This window comes from Silene latifolia, chromosome 7 (genome assembly GCF_048544455.1).
Source record: "Silene latifolia isolate original U9 population chromosome 7, ASM4854445v1, whole genome shotgun sequence".
NCBI lineage: Eukaryota > Viridiplantae > Streptophyta > Magnoliopsida > Caryophyllales > Caryophyllaceae > Silene > Silene latifolia.
Genome location: NC_133532.1, coordinates 34,878,398 through 34,900,909, shown reverse-complemented (window position 1 = coordinate 34,900,909; position 22,512 = coordinate 34,878,398). Strand labels below are relative to the sequence as shown.

At 35.9% G+C, this 22,512-nt stretch overlaps 1 protein-coding gene across 1 annotated transcript; it reads right to left on the bottom strand.

Moving 5' to 3' along the window:
* Nucleotides 1–4,655: 4,655 nt before the first annotated feature.
* On the bottom strand, nt 4,656–5,415 carry LOC141589947 (uncharacterized). The gene is made up of 3 exons (XM_074410567.1): nt 5,299–5,415; nt 5,010–5,210; nt 4,656–4,927 (listed from the first exon to the last, which is right to left on the bottom strand). Exons 1-3 carry the CDS (start codon nt 5,413–5,415, stop codon nt 4,796–4,798), a joined length of 450 nt encoding a protein of 149 aa, XP_074266668.1. The 3' UTR covers nt 4,656–4,795.
* Between the last annotated feature and the right edge of the window lie 17,097 nt (nt 5,416–22,512).

The window sequence follows — 22,512 nt, the reverse complement described above, 5'->3', positions numbered from 1 at the left end:
GGGTATTATTAGGTCCACCCTAGATTTACGTGTGTTGGGGTTATTTGGGCAAGTAGGAAAATTGTGTGCAACATATGATATAGAAGTAATAGTTAAATTAAAATACTAATTGTACATATTTACTCAATTTCGAATATTGCTATTTCCCTTCTCTTTTCTCGCCCTTCTCATATGATTTGTTTAAATATTAGTGTATACGGAGTATATTTTTTTGTTTTCCTTAAAATGAACATTCTCGTATTAAAATGACCACGCACGATATAAATTAATTGTATCAATTGTGAGATCCTAAAGCAAGAAAGTTACACAGGATGTAAATTTGTTTTCCTTAAAATGAACATTCTCGTATTAAAGCAAGAAGATCATTGATTTTGGTGAACATTTGTTTTCTTTAAAATGGACAACTGATCATTATAGAATGTACATTATAACAAGTACCTTGGGTAAATGCACATCCAGTACAACTTCGATGTACATACGCCAAAGATCAAAAGTACAAAAGCAAACTAATAAATCATATTCAGGAACTATTTGTGAATGTCGTTACATGCTAATGCATGTCTAATAATGTTTATTACGATGTTTGTTGTGCTCAAATGTTAGTAGCGTGCATAGGTACTTGAATCTCAAAGATTGTCAACGATCTCATCTGCAAAAAAAAAAAAAAACATGAAATTAGAATTTAATAACCAACAAAATAACATTGATTTGTTCTAAATAAGTTACAATTAAAATGTAAAACTCACATCAATTTTGGACAAGACACGATCCCAAGTTGCTATTCCCATAAATGTTTCCATGTGCCTCATGGTGTAAATACCACATCAAAAATATTTCGTTATTTCTCCATGGAAGCATTGCTATTGTAGGATCCATGCCCATTACTATATTACTTTTCTCCATATTTGATTGATTTTCACCCCAAAACCGTGCAAAAGCATCACCCTGTAACACAATAATAAAAATTAGACGAGATGAACCATAATATACATGAATTTACCAATGCAAGTGAACGATAATAATTCATAGTTGAGGAGAATGTAAATTTACCAGTTCAAGTACACTATCACCATACTCTTCTAAGACACTCCCCCTTCTAATGCGGTTGTCAAGAATAATGAGACATTTCCTTGGCAGTCGAAACGTAAAACACAAAATGATTCTCAAGTGCAATAAGGAAGAAGAACTAGCATCAGGGAAAGAAACAATTGTAAGGTCACTGACAAATAATGGTTAATTTCATGTTAAGTAATAGCACATTTTGAAAACTTTGACAGTACATTCACTGACTTCTATTTAAATAGACTACTACAGTAATACTGAATTTAATTTCAATTACTAAATGAAGTGAGGGACTCACTAGTTCAATGGATGGAAGATCAATCCACTCAAACTCATTTAATTCTACTTCGATGCGGCGCTTGAAAGGTTTGTAACGATGATCATCAATAGAAGCACCTGTGTTCTTCATTAATAACAACTGCACAATGAAGATAAAATTTTAGTAATGTGAAAATGTTGGAAATAGTAAACTGAAACACATGAAAACAATGACCAAACTTACATATGTAAGTGTACTAAAAAAGAATCGTGTGGGATTGGTTGGATTCCCATCCTTTTCTTTGTAGTTTAGATATGCCGACCAAGAATCTATGACAAAGCTTGAGATATAGTGATACGGTTTTAATGACAACATTTGATCCCAACCAAGGACATTATTTTTGAACTCAAATAACGTATTCTTCTTGCACAAAAACAGTAATAGAATTATGATTAGCAACAGATATGTAAAGATGAACTATGTAAATGAATATAAAATATTAAATCTTCTGTATGTAATTACCAACTGTTATCCACAGAGCCGTGGCCAGTGAACACATAATTTGAAATCTGATATTGCATTGATGTCAAAGGTATGAAGGGATTCGTGTCGTCAATAGCATCAAGGAGAGGTTCACAGGAAGGACTCTTACTAAAATGATATTGATTCCCTGTTTTCGGATATAAAGATGGACGATCAATGAGACAATTTCTTTCTTTTTTTACCCCGCTCTGGTGCTGCATAAATGTAAGAGTCCTCATCTTCTGGGAACACACCTAAACCGAATGACACAAAGAAATGCGTTTGTAGGCGCATCCTTATTCCTTTCAAAGAATTAATTTTCTCACTTTACGAAGAGCCGCTATGTGTTTGCTTGCAGAAGTGGGCTGTTTGTTGAAAACCTGGTCTGTTTGATATGACGTTTGAATTGGTGTTTCAGTTAAATGAGCAAGAATTTCTATCGGTGGCACTTCTGCACAGCTTATTCCTAAGGTAACCCTAACAATGTCATGTTTGTCCCTCACAAATCTGTTTAGTGCGTGGCCGATTAAGATGGATCAACAATCCCATCTTCAATGAGGCTGTCAGAACATCAATCAACAAAGGATAAGAGGAGTTTTTTAAGATGCTACACGAAGTGCGGCGAACTCTAGGACGATTAACAATCTCGTCTTATGTAGGGTCAACATCAATTATCGCAATGAAAGAATATTTTTTGTCAACTGTTTGTAAAGTATGACAAATGCTAGGATGATGTACTACCCCTATTGTAGGACTCACAGAGACTTCAATTATCTCAAAGAGAAGAAGAGTCTGTGGTGAATCTTAATGGAGGTTGACAAACAGTAGGTGAATCGGGACTGATTTGCACAACCATAGTGACATCTGTGTTTTTCAGTTTTAAATGTTGTTTTTTTAAAAAAATAAAGAGAAAAAAAAAACATATAAGACAGAAACATAAAGCCTTTAAAAATACAGATATCCAGAAAGAACATGCTAAACATTAAGAAAGTACATGAAGAAAATACATCCTAAATATTAAGCCATAGCAAAGAACATCAAAATTATTAGGAAATAATGTTTACAAATTCACATATTAATATGAAGCACAGTATCCGTAGTAAATGCTAAACATTAGTAACAAACTACATCAAAATCATTAGCAAACAATTCGTATAAATTCCGACATATTGATATGAAGGACACGTATCCAGAAAGTAAATGCTAAACATTAAAAAAGTACATGAAGAAAATACATCCTAAACATTTAAAAATATTAAGCCATAGCAAAGTACATCAAAATCATTAGGAAACAATGCGTATAAATTTAGACATATTGATGCACCTGAGAAATAATAGTAGGACTGATTTATAATGAACATCTTCGAACATTAATAGCTAAGGAAACTATGTTAAATTCGAAGCAGATGAAAAGTAAACACAGTTGTTTTTAGCAAATAATTAAAGGCAAAGAGTATAACCTTCATTCCGATAGAGAGTGATAAGAGTAAATGAACGATCCGAGAATGAGAAAACGTCAGTACAATTTAATTGACAAGTTTATCAAAAAGTAATAAGATATTAAAGAGAAGAAGTTTAAAGTGGCGGTTTTTTTAAAAAAAATTGGGTCATACTATAATTCCACAAGTCCATTTTTTATTTTATTTTTCTTTTTTTGTTTATTCCAACTACTAGAACCATTTGAAAGTCTACTTTTATATACCCATTTTATAATTTAAAACTTCAGATTAGGTCAAATTAGGATATATGGCCATTTAACACAATGGTAATGTTACAATTTGTCAATGTATTTTCTAAAAGTTCTAAATGTACTTTTTTGACATTCATAATGTTCAAATTAGATCAAGTTGTTGGATTACGAACGACCACAAGATCAAAAGACACCAGAGGGGCCGAGTGAACGCTTGTTGGGGCGGGATTAAAACTAGGGGACCAAGTATCCTAGAACGGCATGGGAAAGGGTTTATGGTTGGATTATGAACGGCCGCAAGACCAAAAGACACCCTAGAGGGGGCGATCAACCCTTGTTGGGGACGGGATTAAATCTAGGGGTCAGGTATCCTAAAATGGGACGGGAAAGCGTTTAGGGTTGCATTAGGCGGGACGCTACCGCGAATCCACCTAATCCAACTCTAAACCCTTTCCCTTATGTGTGGTTTGTATAGCCGCAAGACCAAAAGACACCCAACAAGGGGCGAGTGAATCCATTTTTTGGGAAGGGATTAAAAATAGATCTTTGACAGTTTATTAAAAAGGTTTTCCTGTTTACACTCTATATATTATGTAATTTATCTAAACAGTTTAATTAAAATGTCCATTATCTATATTCATAATGTGCATGTATTGATAATTAGGTGCAACTAAAATATCATTAAGCACTGTTTGGAAAATGTACATTATATTATATTTAAAGGTACATTAAATTATTTTAAAAAGAACATGAAATATTAATTAAATTGTAATGCATGTGATCGTTTAATAAGATAGAAAACTTCAAAAGTTCATTCATATACTTAGATTATGATGTCGCTATAGATAGATCTTTGACGTGATTTTAGACCTATTTCCCTGTTTTCAATGTATAATAGAAATAAATGTGCTTTCAATTTAATTCAAATGTCCATTATGTATGTTTATAATGTGCATGTACTGTTTTACAAAAGAGATTTAAAAGCAGACCTGAAATGTACATTATATTATTTTGCTAATTCAGTACATCATAAGTCGCTATTCAAGGAGATAATAACGTTCAAGTAAATAGCACGCCAAAAATAGACAAAAAAGTACTTTAATTAAGTGCAACAAAACATTGGTTCACAAATTCAACATTTTGCTTATGCAATTACAAATCATTACACATACTAACGTACACTAGAATTTAAAACATCATACTACATGAACAGGGATGTCATCAAACAAATTCTAACATACTGCGTAGATAATATCTGAACATTAAATGTAATCACTAGCTTTAGAGAAATGACCCTTCTTCGCATGATCAGCAACAGTTTCATGGCAATCGTTGTGCTCGAACATAAGTAATGTGCATAGATATTTGTATCGTAACACTTTAAGCACGCTCCGCTGCAAAACAGAAGCCAACATCTAACAAGATAGGCAAAACACAATGAACATGAATTTCTTTAAAATAAGAACCAACACGCACATCATTTTTCATCAGGCCACATTTCCAAGAGATTAATCCCATAAATGTTTCCATGTGTCTCATTGTGTATATACCACAGTCATCAACATTGTAGTTATTTCTCCAACTAAGCTTTGCAACAATGGGATCCATAGCCAACACAATGTTGCTAGAGTCAGAAGTTTTTGGGTTCTCACCCAAAAACCTTCCAAAAGCATCAATCTATGACAAAACATTGTAAACCAGTGTTAAGCGTGACTAATAGTCAAAAGTCAATAGAATAACAAAAATGTGTCAAATTCAAACATACTGTTAACAGTGGAGATACACCATATTTCTTGATGGCATCTTCATCTGAGAGTGAGTTGTCAAGAATGACGAAACGCTTCCTCACCAGGTCAACCACATATAAGAAAAAATGACTCATGGTCTATCTTCATCTGAGAGTGAGTTGTCAAGAATTACAAAACAAATGACGTACAACCATAAGTACAGTCAAACTCTTCAAAGGGTACATTTTAACTAATCATGACGCACATGTAAAAAATGAGAACAGTACATTGCAACATAAAGTGACCTTATTTAATACAAACGCAAAGAAAATTCCCTTTGACTCAAGCAGTTGAAATAAAACAAAAGCAGAATGCAGACATGGAATGATAGTATGACTCATGGTCTATGTTCCCAACGTGTGCATATAGTTGCAACTGCTCATGCATATTAGATATTCCCCACATTGAGAAATTACAACATTAACATTGTAAATATTTAAAAAGTACATTTAGTACGTTTAGAAAGTACATTGAGAAATTATAGCATTAACATTGTGTTAAATGGCCATTTATCCTACTTTGGCCTAATCTGAATATTTTTAATATAAAATGGGTATATACAAGTTGAGGTTCAAATGAGTTTAGTAGTTGGAATTAATCAAAAAAAGAAAGAACTTATGCGATAATAGTATGTCTCAATTTTTTAAAAATGCAATACAACAATGGCAAAGATAATTGCAAAGTATGTCAAGCAAACAATAACAACTTACGAGTGCGATTGAAGCTATTTCTATTCCCGGAAAAAGCTGCAACTCCATTTTTGCACGAGCCTCGAATAATTCATAAATTTTTTCATCACTTAAACCTGGGCTGGGTTTCGCTAATACAGACTGCATGGGAAAGTAACGAAAGAGGGAAGTACAATATTTCAAAATACATATTACACACAGCATTTAAGAGTGTATGTAAATGTACTTACATGCACAAGCGTGGTAAAAAAGAACCGCTTCGGAGTACCATGATTGTTTTCTTCCTCTTTACAATTCAAATATGATGACCAGCAATCAATGACAACACTCGAAACATGTTCAGATGGCTTTAATGACCACAAAAGCATTCGCGTTGCAAAATAAGTCTTGTACGAATATAAGGGCTCACTAGAGCAAAAAATATAACAAATTACTTGTCAGGTGTGAAACAGTGAAAATGACATTCACAAAATGTTAATTTAACAAGTTCACATTTTAGATTACCTGGAACGACGATTGTTAGTGCCCCGGTCACTCAAAAACGAATCGCCACTTGAAGGTGCACCGCAAGAAGAGGCGTTAACACATTGGTGTCATCTTGGATAGCGTAAAAACAACGGATCAAAACGAGATGACTGTTGCTTGTTCTTTGATAGAGGTATATAAGAAGGACTTGCCATGAAATGAACCCTTTTGGTAGTCAAGAAGATTCACCAAAGTGACACGGCAATCCCGTTTAACCCCTTTAGTCATGCGGCTAACCTTGCCTCACTCTCAGGAAAGTCTTTCTCCAACCCTAAATCGAACGAAAATTCACCAAAGGATGTGTACAAATGAATTTCTCCACTTAGCACATTGTTCTATGTGTTTAGCACGAGCAAGTTTCAATTTGTACGCTTTCTCACCGCATTTGCTACAAAGAATAAACTGTTCATCCTCATCTAGTGTGCTGGATTCCCACGGCGGTGCACACGACACATCTTCGTTACCACCACCATATGTCAAATATACAAATTCAGTTGCCGAATGGGCCTGTTTGACACACTCTTCACCTGGGAAACATTGCAAACCAACCGCGTATTTCTCATCTAACACAACCATATCTTCCATGACTCTCTTTGCTAAAGCAATGTAGTCATCTGCAAACTCCTGGACAAGGCACAGTATGAAGGTACATATTTAGTACTATGAAGGTACATCTTTAGTACTATGAAGGTACAAAGAAAATATTTCAAAGTGAATCTTGAAAAGGAATAGTGAATACTTCGAGAATCAATGGATATACCTCCGGAGACGAGTATGAAATTGGAGATTTTGTATCAGTACTAACATCCCTCGACACTCTCCGCACTTTTTCAACCACTTGTTTACATGGATTAGAAAATCTAAATCTTTCCATCAATCGACCTTTTACACGACCAAGACCAAACTGACCAGCTTCCATCTCCTGCTTTTCCTTGAGAAAAGTGCAAAGAGATGTCCAATTCAAAAGAGTATAGTAATCTCTTTCTACGAATCGTTTTTCATGGACAACACGGTCAACATAAACAAGCTGCAAGTAAAAACAGGATTATGACTGAAAAATGGCAGGTTTTAAAACCATAATAACTAACAATAAATGTAACCCATAAGATTTGTACCATTAGAAACAGGAGAGGTCCACCAAAGTGATTCTTCTTCCCCTTCTTGACCCAATCCTTTGTGTTATACCGCAAACTCTCCATGAAAAATTGACACCAATCAAGCCGACCAATGGCGACACATTCCTCGCCGATTTTAGTACATGGTGATTGACGAACGGCTTCGATTGTTGCGCATTAACAAAGACACAAAGAAGCACCACAAAATTAATCTTAAATTGATCACTGTAATCATCATGACAAATAATATGCTCTGCAAGGGTCTTGATATCCACTTGACCTTCAACATGAAATTGAGCTTTCCAATGCGCGTAAAACGTATCACATTCTGCATCTTCATCACTACAACATGAAAGTAAAACAGGTTTTCCTCCAATTGGGAGGCCAACAAAGATCATGAATACAAGAAGCGAAAACACGAAAGCGCTGTTTTATCGGTAGAATGATGAAATCCGAATACGGGTTGTAGTTCTCAATTAACCAATAACCAAGGCGTAAAGGAAGCCTTGTAACCCTTAGCCAAAACAATGAAGAAAAACCAATCTCTTCCAGAGCACACCATTGGTTGTAATCAAGGTATCGAAGGACATCAACAAAACTTTTAGGTGACATCCGGGTGGTAATACGGGAGAACGTTGGAGTAGGATCATCAACAAGAGGGACCGAGGTTGTTCAACCTCGGAGAAATACGGCGTGTAATACCGAGATCGCTTTTGCGCTTCAATAATCGAAAGTAGTTTTGCATGTAATATTAATCGCTTCTGTTGTGTTGTACACGTTTCACGAAGAAATGTCCTATCGCTTTATTGAAATGTACATGATCTACAACAATAATGTGCACTCAATTATGACCTTTTGCATGTGGTCTTAAATTGATGCTACTTACGTTAAAAGTACTTTAAATTCAACAAAAATTCAAAAAAGCACAAATTAGATCAAACTAAAAAACAACAAACAAATCGAAATGTATAAGCAAGTTACGAAATCAACAAACAATGCGACAAATACAAATTCCGATAGCATGCAAATGAAAACACAAATTTCGATTTTAAAAAAAATACTGAACTCAAAATTCATCAATAAAATAAATAATCCGGCAAAATGAACATAAGAAACATTATTTTAGATTACAGTAGAGTTACATAAATTAAGGACGAAATCAAGAAAAGATTGAAGCTAAACAGTACTCACCTTCATGACGAAAAAGGTAAGAGAAAATCCAACAAAAAGACGAAAATGCAACTCCACAGAGAATAAGGAGAGAGAAATAGTTGAAAGCTTAACAAAGAAGGTCGGAATCCATGATTGAAAGCTTAACGAAGAAGCGCGAGGTAAATTTCAGTGAAAAAGAAAGACAAAGCCCTCAAGTTTTGGTAAAGCGTAAAGCGCTATAGGCCCTTAGATTAGCCGCGTCAGACAAGATCCAACGACTGACGCGCGTTCTCACGGTTCTCACGCTTGTGCCATTCTCATATGATCCGAAATCTTATTATTATTATTATTATTATTATTATTATTATTATTATTATTATTATTATTATTATTATTATTATTATTATTATTATTATTATTATTATTATTATTATTATTATTATTATTATTATTATTATTATTATTATTATTATTATTATTATTATTATTATTATTATTATTATTATTATTATTATTATTATTATTATTATTATTATTATTATTATTATTATTATTATTGTTATTATTATTATTATTATTATTATTATTATTATTATTATTGTTATTATTATTGTTATTATTGTTATTATTGTTATTATTATTGTTATTATTATTGTTATTATTATTATTATTATTATTATTATTATTATTATTATTATTATTATTATTATTATTATTATTATTATTATTATTATTATTATTATTATTATTATTATTATTATTATTATTATTATTATTATTATTATTATTATTATTATTATTATTATTATTATTATTATTATTATTATTATTATTATTATATTATTATTATTATTATTACTATTATTATTTATTACTATTATTACTATTATTACTATTACTATTATTATTATTATTATTATTATTATTATTACTATTATTATTATTATTATTATTATTATTATTATTATTACTATTACTACTACTATAACAATAATTGTTATTTTACTACTCGGAAATCCGAGTACGCATCCCTAGGTCCACATGGCCCATAACACATTTCCGACTTAAATTCTTATTTTATTATATTATTATTCTGTCTTATTCACAATTATTGATTATAAACGTCATAATAAACTATTAAAAAAAGCTCGAACGTAAATAAAAATGCTATGAAATTACGAGGTATTACAGTCTTCCCTACTTAAAAAGAACTTCGTCCCCGACGTTCATCCCAAACTACTCAAAATATTAACTCGGTACATTCCACTAGAAACTCTAACATCACAACTTATATATAAAGACAATCGCACATGTATAATATATAAAGCATCGATAAAAATCGTATAAAACCACATAAGCAAGGTATAGTTGTAAGATTCATTAATCTCTTATTAGACACTTCTAATAACTATTTATGTATTAGTTAAGTCATAAACTAAAAGGATCTTATGCATGCACAACATAAAAATACAAAGTAAGAAGAAATCGATTAATCTTAAATTGAGGGCCGAAATGGTTTATACTAATTGGTCTCCTACCAAGTTAGTCTTCTTAAAGAAAAATCCAAATGCCCAACGAAACCCTAGATCCAATGATGGGATCTACTCCTTAAGGATTGTACCAAGGTATTCACCCTTAATCAAAGTACTAATTTTGATACTAGAAACTAGTATTTGTATCCTTAAATTATAACTAATATTATAATATTACTACTTCAAGTAATAGAGGAATAATATTAGAGATTTGTGAGATTTTTCTAGTGTGTTCACAACCAAAAACTAGAGAGATAAGTTCTTCTCAAGGCAAAAACTTATATAAAATGAATTGTGTGAATTAGAAGAGAAAAACTCTCCTAATTCACAAGGGTGGCCGGGTAGGTTGGGGGAAAGAGTGCCCAATGCATTTGCTAGTTTCTATTCTCAAGAGTTTAGGCATGAAAACCTATCATTAGTAGGTTATCATTATGCCTTCCACTAATTAAAAGAACAAATCACAATTTATTCTAATACCCTCCATTTACACGGCTAACATAGGTTAAAATGGGTCCATTTTAGGTTTGTCAAATGTCAATTTGTGTAGTGTGACATTTTGGACATGTTACTAGACAATTAATTTAAATAATGCATTTTTAACTTATTATAAATTATTATATAAATAAAATAAATCACATACAAAAATTAACTAGTAATTCTCAATTACAATTACTTAAAATGGGTCATAGAATTATAAATCACAACAACTTGTATTTATAATAAACCATTCATTCTTATTAAATTGTTTCATAAACAATAAATAAACCTTAAGTAATAAAACAATTTAATTACTTAGTACGAATCTTATTTAATCGAATTACAATAAGATACGCATTATCACTCACAAAATCGTTTGTTCAAATTTAAGGAATTAATTAACTTGTATCAACATACAATCAATTAATTAATCAATTAAGAGTGTTACCCTAGAGGTATGACCTTAAGGGATCAACTAATCACCACCGTCATACGACAGTAATGTCAAACTCTAGTCAGCCAATCATTACCGATTAATGTGGATCAGTTGACAATAAAATATTACATTCCCTTTAGCATTCTTAATATGAGATTTAAATATGTGATCGCATTATTGTCGAGGACACATATTCCAACAATAGTAACTCAAAATAATTTTAGTATCACTATCTACCCCCCTAAAAATAAACTTCGTCCCGAAGTTTCCCATTAAATAATTATTAAGGTGCTACCAAAATAAAGAAAATGCCTAAATAATAAAACTTCCTAAATCACCTAATAACTAGGTATTCTTTCCTTCACTCCCTCGCACTGCAGTAGCTGCTGACTTTCCACCATTGCTCTGGTCACCTCCTTTCCCTTGGTCATTGATTTTGACTTGCATAACTGTTATTGAAATTTCTCGGGTTGCTCTAACCTCCTGACTTTTGATTGCTCCCATAACCTGACATAGGAGTATAGTAACCTCCATCCCGATTTCCATTGCCATAGCTTCCCCTGACATTACTAGACTTCGCCGTCGATCTGCATTCTTTCGCCTTGTGTCCGTATTTGCCACAAGAGTAGCATGCCTGAAACATCGAGTTACCACCTCCACGAACAGCTCCCACGCTCCCATCATATCCAAATCCACTATGTGGCCTCTTACTTCCTCCGTCACTCACCGTTTCAGTCTTCCTCTTTTCCCCTTTTTTTCCTTCTTCAATTCCTTCCCCTTCTTCTCTTCTTTTAACATGTCAGCAATCCTCTCTGCGTGCCCAGCTCGCTGGTAAACATCATCTATGGTACTTGGCTGACTAGCTGCAAGCCTCTTCTTAATAGTGGTTGTTAATCCCTTTTCAAACCTGAGTGCCAACATCTCATCATTAAAATTCAAATAAGCTACATATTCTGACAGTTCCATAAACCTGTTATAATAAGTCTCTATTGTCATCTCCTCAGTCATCTTGAAAGAATCAAATTCAGCTCTCATCTTACTCCTAATATGTTCTGGTAAAAATACAGCTCTCATATTCTCATTAAAGCCTTTCCAAGTGATAAAAGGTTCATCACTCTCCCTCAAAGCTACTCTTATGACCTCCTTACTACGATTCCACCACAAACCCGCTTTTCCCCTCAAATAGTAAGCAGCTTGATCTACCTGTAGCTCCTCAGTACAACCCAGCTACTCAAAAAGGTATTTAAACTCCGTATTCCAATCCCCAAGTAAACATGGTTCACCTAATCCGTCATACTTCGTCGGGTTTTGCCTTGCAATATTAGCAGTCATATTTGCTTGATCCTGAAGTAACCCTTTAGCCTTCAGTGCAGCGGTCAAAGCCTCATTCATATATATCAAATGGTCGATCTCCTCTTGGGAAATGGTAGAGGGTGTAGGTGTAGATCTCTTTGGAGGCATGGTTCTAAAAAGTAAAACAAGACAACATAAGTTTCTACCCGAGGAAGATGGCCTAACATTTTAAAACAATATGTATCCACAATCCGGACAAGGTGTAGTCAACTGTATCCTATCTTAGCCCTTCTTTGGTCCTCCTATAATCACTCCTACCTCCTAACTATCATAGGTTAAGAATTGTCTAAACATTTATATCGAACCTTTTGTAAAACTCGTGTTTTCGGAAATCAAAGTCAAGCTATAACTTTTAAAAATTACCATTAAATAACCGTTACATTCTACATTGATATTTTATACTTTCCAGAAAATATAAAGAGTTTTCAAAACATGTAAAAAAAGGATTAAGCCCAAATCTCGAATAATCATTTTATAAATATTTTTACAATTCAGTGGGTCGAAATAGAAACTGGTCAGCAATTTGTCAAAAACTTGGGTCAACTTGTAAAAATCATTAATAATTGTCAAAAATTTATCTTGCAACGTGGCTTATCAATTTGAAAACATATTTGAATATTTTAAGCAGTGGAGTTGGAATTACGCAAAAATTTTATGTACGACATAAATGAGAAATTTTACAAAATCGTTTGTCGAAAACTTAACTGTACTGGAATATTCTGACCACTGTCCACTAAATTATATATTTCTCCAAACCGTAAAACTTTTAAACATGAGAACAATGACATTGAAAAGCTAACTCACTGGCTTATCACTGATAAAAATTTCAACCTTAGACGATTAACAGAAGTCAAAGGAAAACTACATCAAGTAGGGGTAAAATCTGACAAATAAGGTCCAGCTTCTACATTCCTTTTTTACTAGATCATTGTAACATCCCCATACATCAAGTGCCTTACCAGGACAACCTAATACATGAGAATGCTACCATCTCGGTTACCCGAGGCAATTTATATCAAATAGACCATAAAAGAACGTACTTTATTAGATAAGTTTAAGTGATTACATAACAAAACTATCTGTAAAGTAAAGTACAACTGTTCTAAAACCAAACTACAACTAAAGTAACAAAAGTATTATGACAATACAACGGAAGACTACTATCAGACTCGTGGCAACTCCATGCCCAACTAATCCCACGCGCATCCATAGTATACATGCTAGACAACTGCTCACCACCCCCGAATGGATCATCACAGTTTTTAAAACATTTAAACGGGGTTAGTTACTGATTACACAAAAACAATACAACAGATACAATACACAATCATCCAATCTCCATCATAACTCCACACATCTGACTACACACTAAAGTGTGTAGTCCTACCAGAATACCCGTAGCAACAAGTATTCCACACTGCTAGTGGGGGACCGCAGTCGTTCCCACCTAAGCCCCGCTCATCTCATATGAGCGATAAACCATGTTCCTTAATGTGCACATCCCCTCTGTGGCGGGTTCCACAGAAGGCAAATCAAGGGCATGAAGCCACTCCCGTAAGTGACTCCACTGAGCCGAGGACGCACCTCGAGAACCACAGACAGTTATACAATCAATTATGCAACAACAACTCCAACACCAAACCAACATGTTATAGATCACAACAACATAAAACAACCATCAACCACAACCCTGTAACCAATAACTGAGTAGGAAATCCAACCTGGAAAAGCAATAACCAAGATCGTCACAATCCGCTAATCAAAGTCGATCTTCAATGAAATCACTTCCTATCAAACATACAATCATACAATCACCATCTAATAAACACAATACTCCCAAAACCCCTAATTTACCCAATTAGGGTTTCAACCAAAATCAATGAAATAACATAAAAACTATACAAGGATCTTACCCTTGGCACGACGAACTTAACGACGTAAACAACACGACGATCCGACCACCTTAGCCTTTGGGATTTGATAGGAACGCGACGAACGAAGACAACGTAACCTCTCTTCTCTTTGAAAGGATTTAGAAAAGGTGAAAAATGATAAATAAAGTGACGGAAGGATTAATATAATAATCTCGCGTTATTAACAAATCCCGGCAAAAACAACCCGTAAAATCAACTTACTCGATCGAGTAAGTCACTTACTCGATCGAGTAAGTCACTTACTCGATCGAGTGACCCTTACTCGATCGAGTGCCATTGTCGATCGAGTACCCATCATACAGAACATTATTTCGTAAAACAACTTACTTACTCGACAGACTAAGCCCCACTCGATAGAGTACCCAAAGACATAGAAAACCGTAGTATTACAGTCTTCCCACCTTAAAAGGAACTTCGTCCCCGAAGTTCAACCCATACTCAAAACAAACATTCTAACTCAATCAAGACACAACAACGCAACTAAGAATCAAAACCAAACCCCAACCTATAAAACATGAACTCTTAACACCAACTCCATCAACTATGCCTACCTTCACAACATGGCTCACGATATCGTATTAACTACATTATAGTCTCTCTCGACACTAACTTCATACACTACCAACTACCATGCACAAACGCCGCTAGCTCCGTTTCACTAACATATTATCCACTAGAAAAACAAATAACAAGACACTCATAAACATCAAACAGAATGTTACATTCTACCACCCTTAAAAGGAACTTCGTCCTCGAAGTTTACTCCCACTCATAACATTATCATCCAACTGCCAACACTATCAAACTCATAAACATCATCACCCAACTGTCAACACTATCGAACTCATAAACATCATCACGGCCATGACCTTTTAACAATATCAACCACAATACAAATCCATCCTTTACTCTACACCAAGACTCAAACTTCCAAATCTACTCCAACATATACAACCATCAAACTCTCTTTGTCGCATCCTACTCCTCTTAAGATATATGTTACGTCCTCGTAACTCACAAATACTAGATTCTGAGCTATATCTTCTCATTATCCTCATCACCACCGCATGTCAAAGATAACCGCCTATAACCTCATCACCTATAACCATTCCTATTTTCAAGGCTCTCTTACTTAAACAGTTCTCATACCTCAATTCATTCGGCCCACCACCTAACCTATACCACAAAATCCTTAGCATAACCACTACTTCAATTGTTCCCTATTACCACCGAAACGACAAAATCCTTTATACATACACCTATCTCCATACTCATAACTCATGATCCACAATTATTACACACGCTCATACTAGATCCTCAAGTTCTTTTCTTTCATTACCGCTGATGTCGGGTGATGTCGTCGGGTCACATCCAATCAAACACATTTATAATACTCAACAAACTACTAGTTAGCGGTAAGTCGAGGTCGATCCATGGGACGGTGTGCTTTGGGTTCTAAGTCTATCTATCTCAATTTATGCTAGTGTCATAATTTGTTTGGGTTTGTAATTGTGTCTAGACTAATGCAAGCAATATAGTAAAACAAGCAATAAAAGGAAAGATGTAAACAATTGGTTAAAAGTGCTAGGATATCATGGGGTTATAGGGGATTCATAGTGTTGATCATACAAACATGCTCACAAAGTTGCAAGCAATTAATGTTGTGGAGGAACCGAGTTGGTTTATGTCTTACGGTTCTTAGGAAGAGTTGGGTCCCGGAGCCGAATCGATTAGATTGTACAACACCTACAAGTCGACTTACTTTCCTCCTAATCAACTTCTATGCATGGTCTAACAAGACTCGAGTTGGTTTATATCTTACAAGTCAAGTTCAATAGATAAGAGATGGTTGTAAAATGCAAGGATTCATAGGCTTAGCATTTCATCAAACATAACATGTGCATAAAGTTGACATCACAACAAGCAAGCAATTTGATTATGAAAACATATTAGATTAAGCATGAATCAATCCCATGTTGCTTTTCCCTAATTACCCACTAATCCTAGCTAAGAGACTACTCACTCATTATCAAGTTTAACATGCTAACAAGGTTGTCAATCATATTAACAAGGTAAAAATGATGAACAAGTAAGAAACATTAACAATAATTAAAACAAGGATTAAGAGAATTATACCTATGGAGATTCCAAAATAATAATGCAAAGAATAATAGAAGAACTTGATGATTGATGGAAGGTTGTCAATCTCCCAATAATAACCCAATAATCTTCAATTACCCAATAATAAACTTGAATAATAAACTTGAACAATGATTAAGGAAAGATTAATGTGTAATTTGTGGAAAGATTAAATAATAATCTATTCTAATCTACCCTTAATCTAATCTAAAGAAGGATTTTTCTAGCTAAGAGAGCCCCCTCTTGATTATTACAAATGGGGTATTTATAGTAGGGATTCATTAGGTTAACTAAGGCTAAATTAGTAATTACACTTTTTAGTTTAGAGTAGGGAAACACCGGTATTTTCCGAAGGATGGGCATCTTTCACGAAGAAAGAGAAAGGCGAAAATTGTTGTAAGGGAATCCGGGCGTCCAAGGGGAAAGACGGGCGGATTGTTGAGGTGGTGCCCGGGCGTCTTCTTGGGAATCCGCTCGGATTCTTTGGGGGAATCCGGGCGTCTTCGTGGGTGGGACGCACGGGTTGTTAGTGCAGGACGGGCGTCTTGTGGGAAACTCGCTCGTCTTCTGTCACAACATCCTTTTTCTTTACTTCTCTTTTTATTATTGCACGATTGGTCTTTAGTTCTCGCTTCCTCTTCATACTAGTCCATCAAATATCGTCAAATAGCTTCCGAATACGCACGAAAGACGGGAATTTCCGCCTTATTATCTTCTTTCCTACAAAACATATGAAATGCAATAGAAAAGCAAATAGGAAGGTTCTGACAGATAAAATGGCCATGAAATGCTATAATAGTATGCAAAATAGGCTCAATTAGGGGACTAAATACGCTCAAATAATGGTCACATCAAATATCTCCAAACCGAACCTTTACTCGTCCCGAGTAAAGAGGTGACTAAAACTAGACCTTTATTTAAACTATCCTACTAATATAACCGATATGAGACAATTAGCGGGTCTCACTCCGCCCCTTCAACTCACAACAAGACAACCATGAGGTAGGATGCCTTCTTGCAAGGCAAGGTGGGTCTTGTCAAAATGGCGACACATCCAAGCATTAAGCACACAAAATCAAATAATGGATGCATCTACAAAAAGAATAGCCACTTCCTCATCAAGTGGCGGAGTCAACTAAAAAGGAACAAATTTAAGAGCATATATTCCGTCACAAATACTAGTTCAACAAATTACTAAGGCTAAGAGGATGGCACTAAATCACCTCCAAATGGTGTTAGACTAGACTACTTTCGTCCTCAATTTCCAAATGCTTTCGTCAAGAGCGATCGGATGGTTATGGAATGATGATCCCTATGATGCTAGTAGCATTTGACATGACAAGTCTCGAGTTCTCTACAAAAGTAAAGGTCATGGATCGTCCCAAGCTCGACAAAGCGGCTTGACAAAAAGGCTTTTTGGGAATGAAATGCTCAAATCGTTGTAAACAAGGGTGGATATGACTAGTATTCCAAAATTGACCTCATTTAACTTTCACATTTCAAAAATTAGAGATGGGGTTTGTCCCTTCCGGGCTAGTGTCCTTTGCTTTCGCCAATCGCTTATTAGGCAACCGGTTAACCACTATACAATAGCTTTTCGGAGTGATAGTCACTCTGTCTCTGGGCGGTTGAATTCACAACCGTGTGGGGGCCCAATTCAATGGATCCCTCTCCAAAGCACATCAAAGTGGTACGCCTCCATCAAAACAACTAAAATTCTCAACATTTCAACATTTCATAAGATTTGAGGTTTCCCTAGCAATAAATTATTTCCACAAATCAAAATCTTCGAAATGAGCACTTCAAACTTATTGATAGAAAGTATTTTTGGGTTGCCTTACCACAAGGTCAATCAAGGTCACCTAGACAAGTTAACCAAGTCCACATCGCATCACGGGGTTGGATAGGTGACTCACATGCAAACCTTGACTAGGCTTTGGGTCATGGGTCAAAAGACACTAGTATGACACAATCTAGGGTGTTTTACAACCATTCTAGTAGGCAAAGTCTTAAGTTGAAAAAGTATTTGTAATGGCTTAGTTGCTCTTGTCAAAGTTCCCAATTAGGCACTTTTCAAAACATTTTATCTAAATGCAACTATATGCCATGATGCAACTATTATATACATCCTAATGCAAGTGATTCTACCAACTAATATGACATATAAACTAAATGCAAGTCCTAAGTTCACATTGTTATACCGCATCAATCAAAATAAAGCCACATAGTCATTAACATAAAGAGGAAAAAGGAGATTGGAAAGATCATACCATGCGGTCTTCAATATCCGCATGTCTCGGATGTGGCGTAGTCGATCAATGTGAACAAGGATAGAACAAACACAATATATACATGACTCAACTACAAAGGAAATGAACTTGTTTTTGGATTTTTAAAATTTTCAAATTATTATGGGTTTTGTTTTTTTTGAAATTAAAAAACATATTTTTGTGATTTTTCGAAATTTTTCAATTTTTATGCATTTTGGAATATAAATTCCCATCCCCCACTTTATTTTGTACATTGTCCTCAATGTACATGTAGGAGTAGGAATAAAAAGAAATACATGTTTTTGGATTTTTTTGAGTTTTTGAAATAAAGTACAAATGCAATATGATATGAATGAATGCATGCTCTAACTAAATGCAATTCTATATGACATATATAACAAATAAATGCAATCTAAACTATACTATATGATGAATGATTTCTAGTAAACTATGGTCACCTATGATCAAACCTCCCCAAACCGATTTAAACACTATTTCTAGTGTAGAAAAGAATAGGTTTGGCCATTAGTAACTATGCATGAATTCTAGTCTATATGAAACTAACTACATGAATCATGTGAGATATATTACAATGCAACTATACTATATGAACTAGCTAATGCAAATGCTATATGATATATAATACAAATGCATGCGAAGACTACACTAAATGCAATGTATATACAAAAGAGAGAGATGGAGAGGAGTATCATACGAATGGAGGTGGTGAGGTAGGACTCTTTCACTCGTCATCCTCATCTTGATCATAGCCATAACGATGAGAACTCCCGGCTTGGTCATACCCGCTTGCTTGACCCCAATACCCTCCTTGGTCAAATTCTCCTCCTTGACCCGAGTACCCTCCACCTTGGCTAGGATGCCCTCCGCCGTCGCGATCCCAAGCTTGGTTCCCTTGATTAGGGAACAAGTGTTGCGGTTGTGCCCAAGAGGGCTTAGGACCATTGGGGTCAACATACCCTTCTTGAGCCATGTTATAGTATTGGGGATAAAGGGCCAAGTAGTTGTCGACCCTCCCTTCTTGTACCCCGAGGTCCACTCTATTCATGAGTGCCATCAAATCATTAATACCCGGGGTATTGGGGATTGCCGGCTCAAATTCGGTATATGGGGTAGGGTATGGTGGGATAGGTACATAGGAGGGTGGGCGAATAGGCCTTCCCGGTGCTCCACGAGGTATTTGGCGGGGTGCCTCCTCCCTTTGAGGGGGATTGTCAAGAATTTGGATATCAAGGAGGTAGCTTGGTGGAGGCGAATATGGGCTCAATCTTGGGTCAATGCCCGGTATCTTCCAACCCTCAAGGATGATTGAGGTGCATCCTTTGGTGTACCATTCTACACTCTCGTCTTGCGTGTAGTTGCACCACCGGTGATGGTTGAAGAAGGTGTGCTCATCAATCAAAGTTCTCCCCTCAAGAGGAGTATAGGTCCCTTGGGTATTAAACCCGGGGCAAAGGTAGTTGGCCAAAATAGTAATTAGACCTCCCATTACGAAGGTCTTGAGTTGGGTGGTCCCTTGAGCAAAATCATTGAACCTAGTAAGTATCTCAAGGGGTGTGTTGAAGTTATAACGCCTCGTCCCTCGAACATTCAAATAGGACTCAAGAAAAGTTAAATCAATGAGAGTACACCTATCTTGTTCGTACCTCCCATTGATGGTACCGGCCACAAAGCGCTCAGTGATTCGAATCACCGGATGTTGGATGGCGAAAGTATAGCATTGCTTTAGATGGGTAAAATCCCTCCCGGAGATAGCCTTCCAAAGATGGTCCACATCGAAATGATCGGGTTTTTCGGTATAGTTGGTGGGCACTTCAAGACCGAAAATGTAGGCAAATTGATCAAGAGTAAGACTATGGTCTAGGTTGCACAACCTAAACTCCATGCCCACATTGGTGCGGGTATTCGTTACAATGCGAAGGCTACTCAAGAATTCAAGGGTGAGACTAAGGTACGTCTCCTCATGGGCATGGAAAAGTTTCCCAATGCCAAGGCCATCAAAGAACATGTCGGTAGGGTACCTTATCTTAAGGATTTCCAACACCCTAGTATCAATGAATTGAGTGGGTTCATAGTTCTTACCTAGCAATTTGACAAAGTTCTGGCGGTGGTCATCGGATTCGAAAAGCACCTCTCGGAAGTAGTCAAGTTGTTCAATTCCTCCCCTCATTAAGGGGCGGAAGTTCCTTGGTAGCGCTACCTCCCGCGGAATTGAAGAGGATGATCCCTTGCGCTTCCTTTCGGTGGATTCAACCAACTTCTTGGCCTTGCCTTTGAGGTTCATCATCTTGAAGTTGAGGAAATGGGGGTTTTTGTTGGCTTTTGATGTGAGGGGGTTGTTTTGGAGGATGGAGATGAGTGTTTTAGGGTTTGATAAGGTGAAGAAATGAGGGAGAAAGGGGGTGATTTTATAGAAGAAGGGGGAATCCGAGCGGATAAGGGTGGGTCCTGTCGGGTTTATCCGAGAAAAATGGGACAATCCGGGCGGATTTTCTTCGGGACGGGCGTCTTTTAGTAATGAGAGACGGGCGTCTTCCTCCAAATCCGGGCGGATTCTAATGCAGGGATTTTTCCAAGTTGAGAGCAGGAAGAAGACGGGCGTCTTCTGAGTCGGGTCGTGCGTCTCGCTCGGGACGGGCGTCTTGGATTAAATCCGCCCGTCTTCTGGTGCAGCGCAAGATCTTGTTTTAGATGACATACGGGACGGGCGTCCCGTGAAGAATACGGACGTCTTTTTCCAGGACGGGCGTCTTGGGTTGAATCCGCCCGTCTTCTGCTACAGCGCCAACCATTTTTTGACGGGGGTCATGGACGGGCGTCCAGGCTTCGGGATGGGCGTCTTCAGCTCCCTTTTCTGCTTTTTCTTTTCTTTTCCTTGCAATAACATACCCTTTCACCGATTTGCTATTCCTCCTTATCTTTTTCTGAACTTTGCTCATTAAAAATGTAAGATGACTCTCTCTCTCACCACTCTCATGCAAGAAATTAAATTCAAATGCAATAATGTACAATATTATACAAAGTAAAGGGTCCAAGAAATATCTTACAAATGGTGGTTTGAGATAGGACTCCACCAAACTAGTTCAAATTGTAGAAGTTCTTATCCATAGAGCTCAAGGCTCTTAATAAGAGATCAAAAGCTTGTGAACAAGCTCCAAATAAGCATAAATATGGGTTGCTCAACTTGAATATGAAATTTGGCCAATGAAGTTTGTAGGATGTTCTTTCTCTTGCTTTATCCTTAGCATTAGAGCTTTCCCGATGCTTCAAACCAATAAGCCCATGATTCTCGTCAACACTAGGCATGAAGTGTGGTTCATTTTCATCCGTAGCCTTCCACTTACCAACTTCTTCTTTAATCTCGGTGATGATGATAGAATTTTGATTTTTCCATCCTTCCAAGGTGAAAGGAGAATTTTCATGGCATTGATGATCGAGTTCCTTAGAAGTTGTCATCGTGGGTGCCAAATCTTCACAAGTGGCCTCACGAGCAATTTTCTCTTTGAGCTTTTTCACCAAGTAGCTCTTGTATGAAACTTTGGCCTTTTGAAG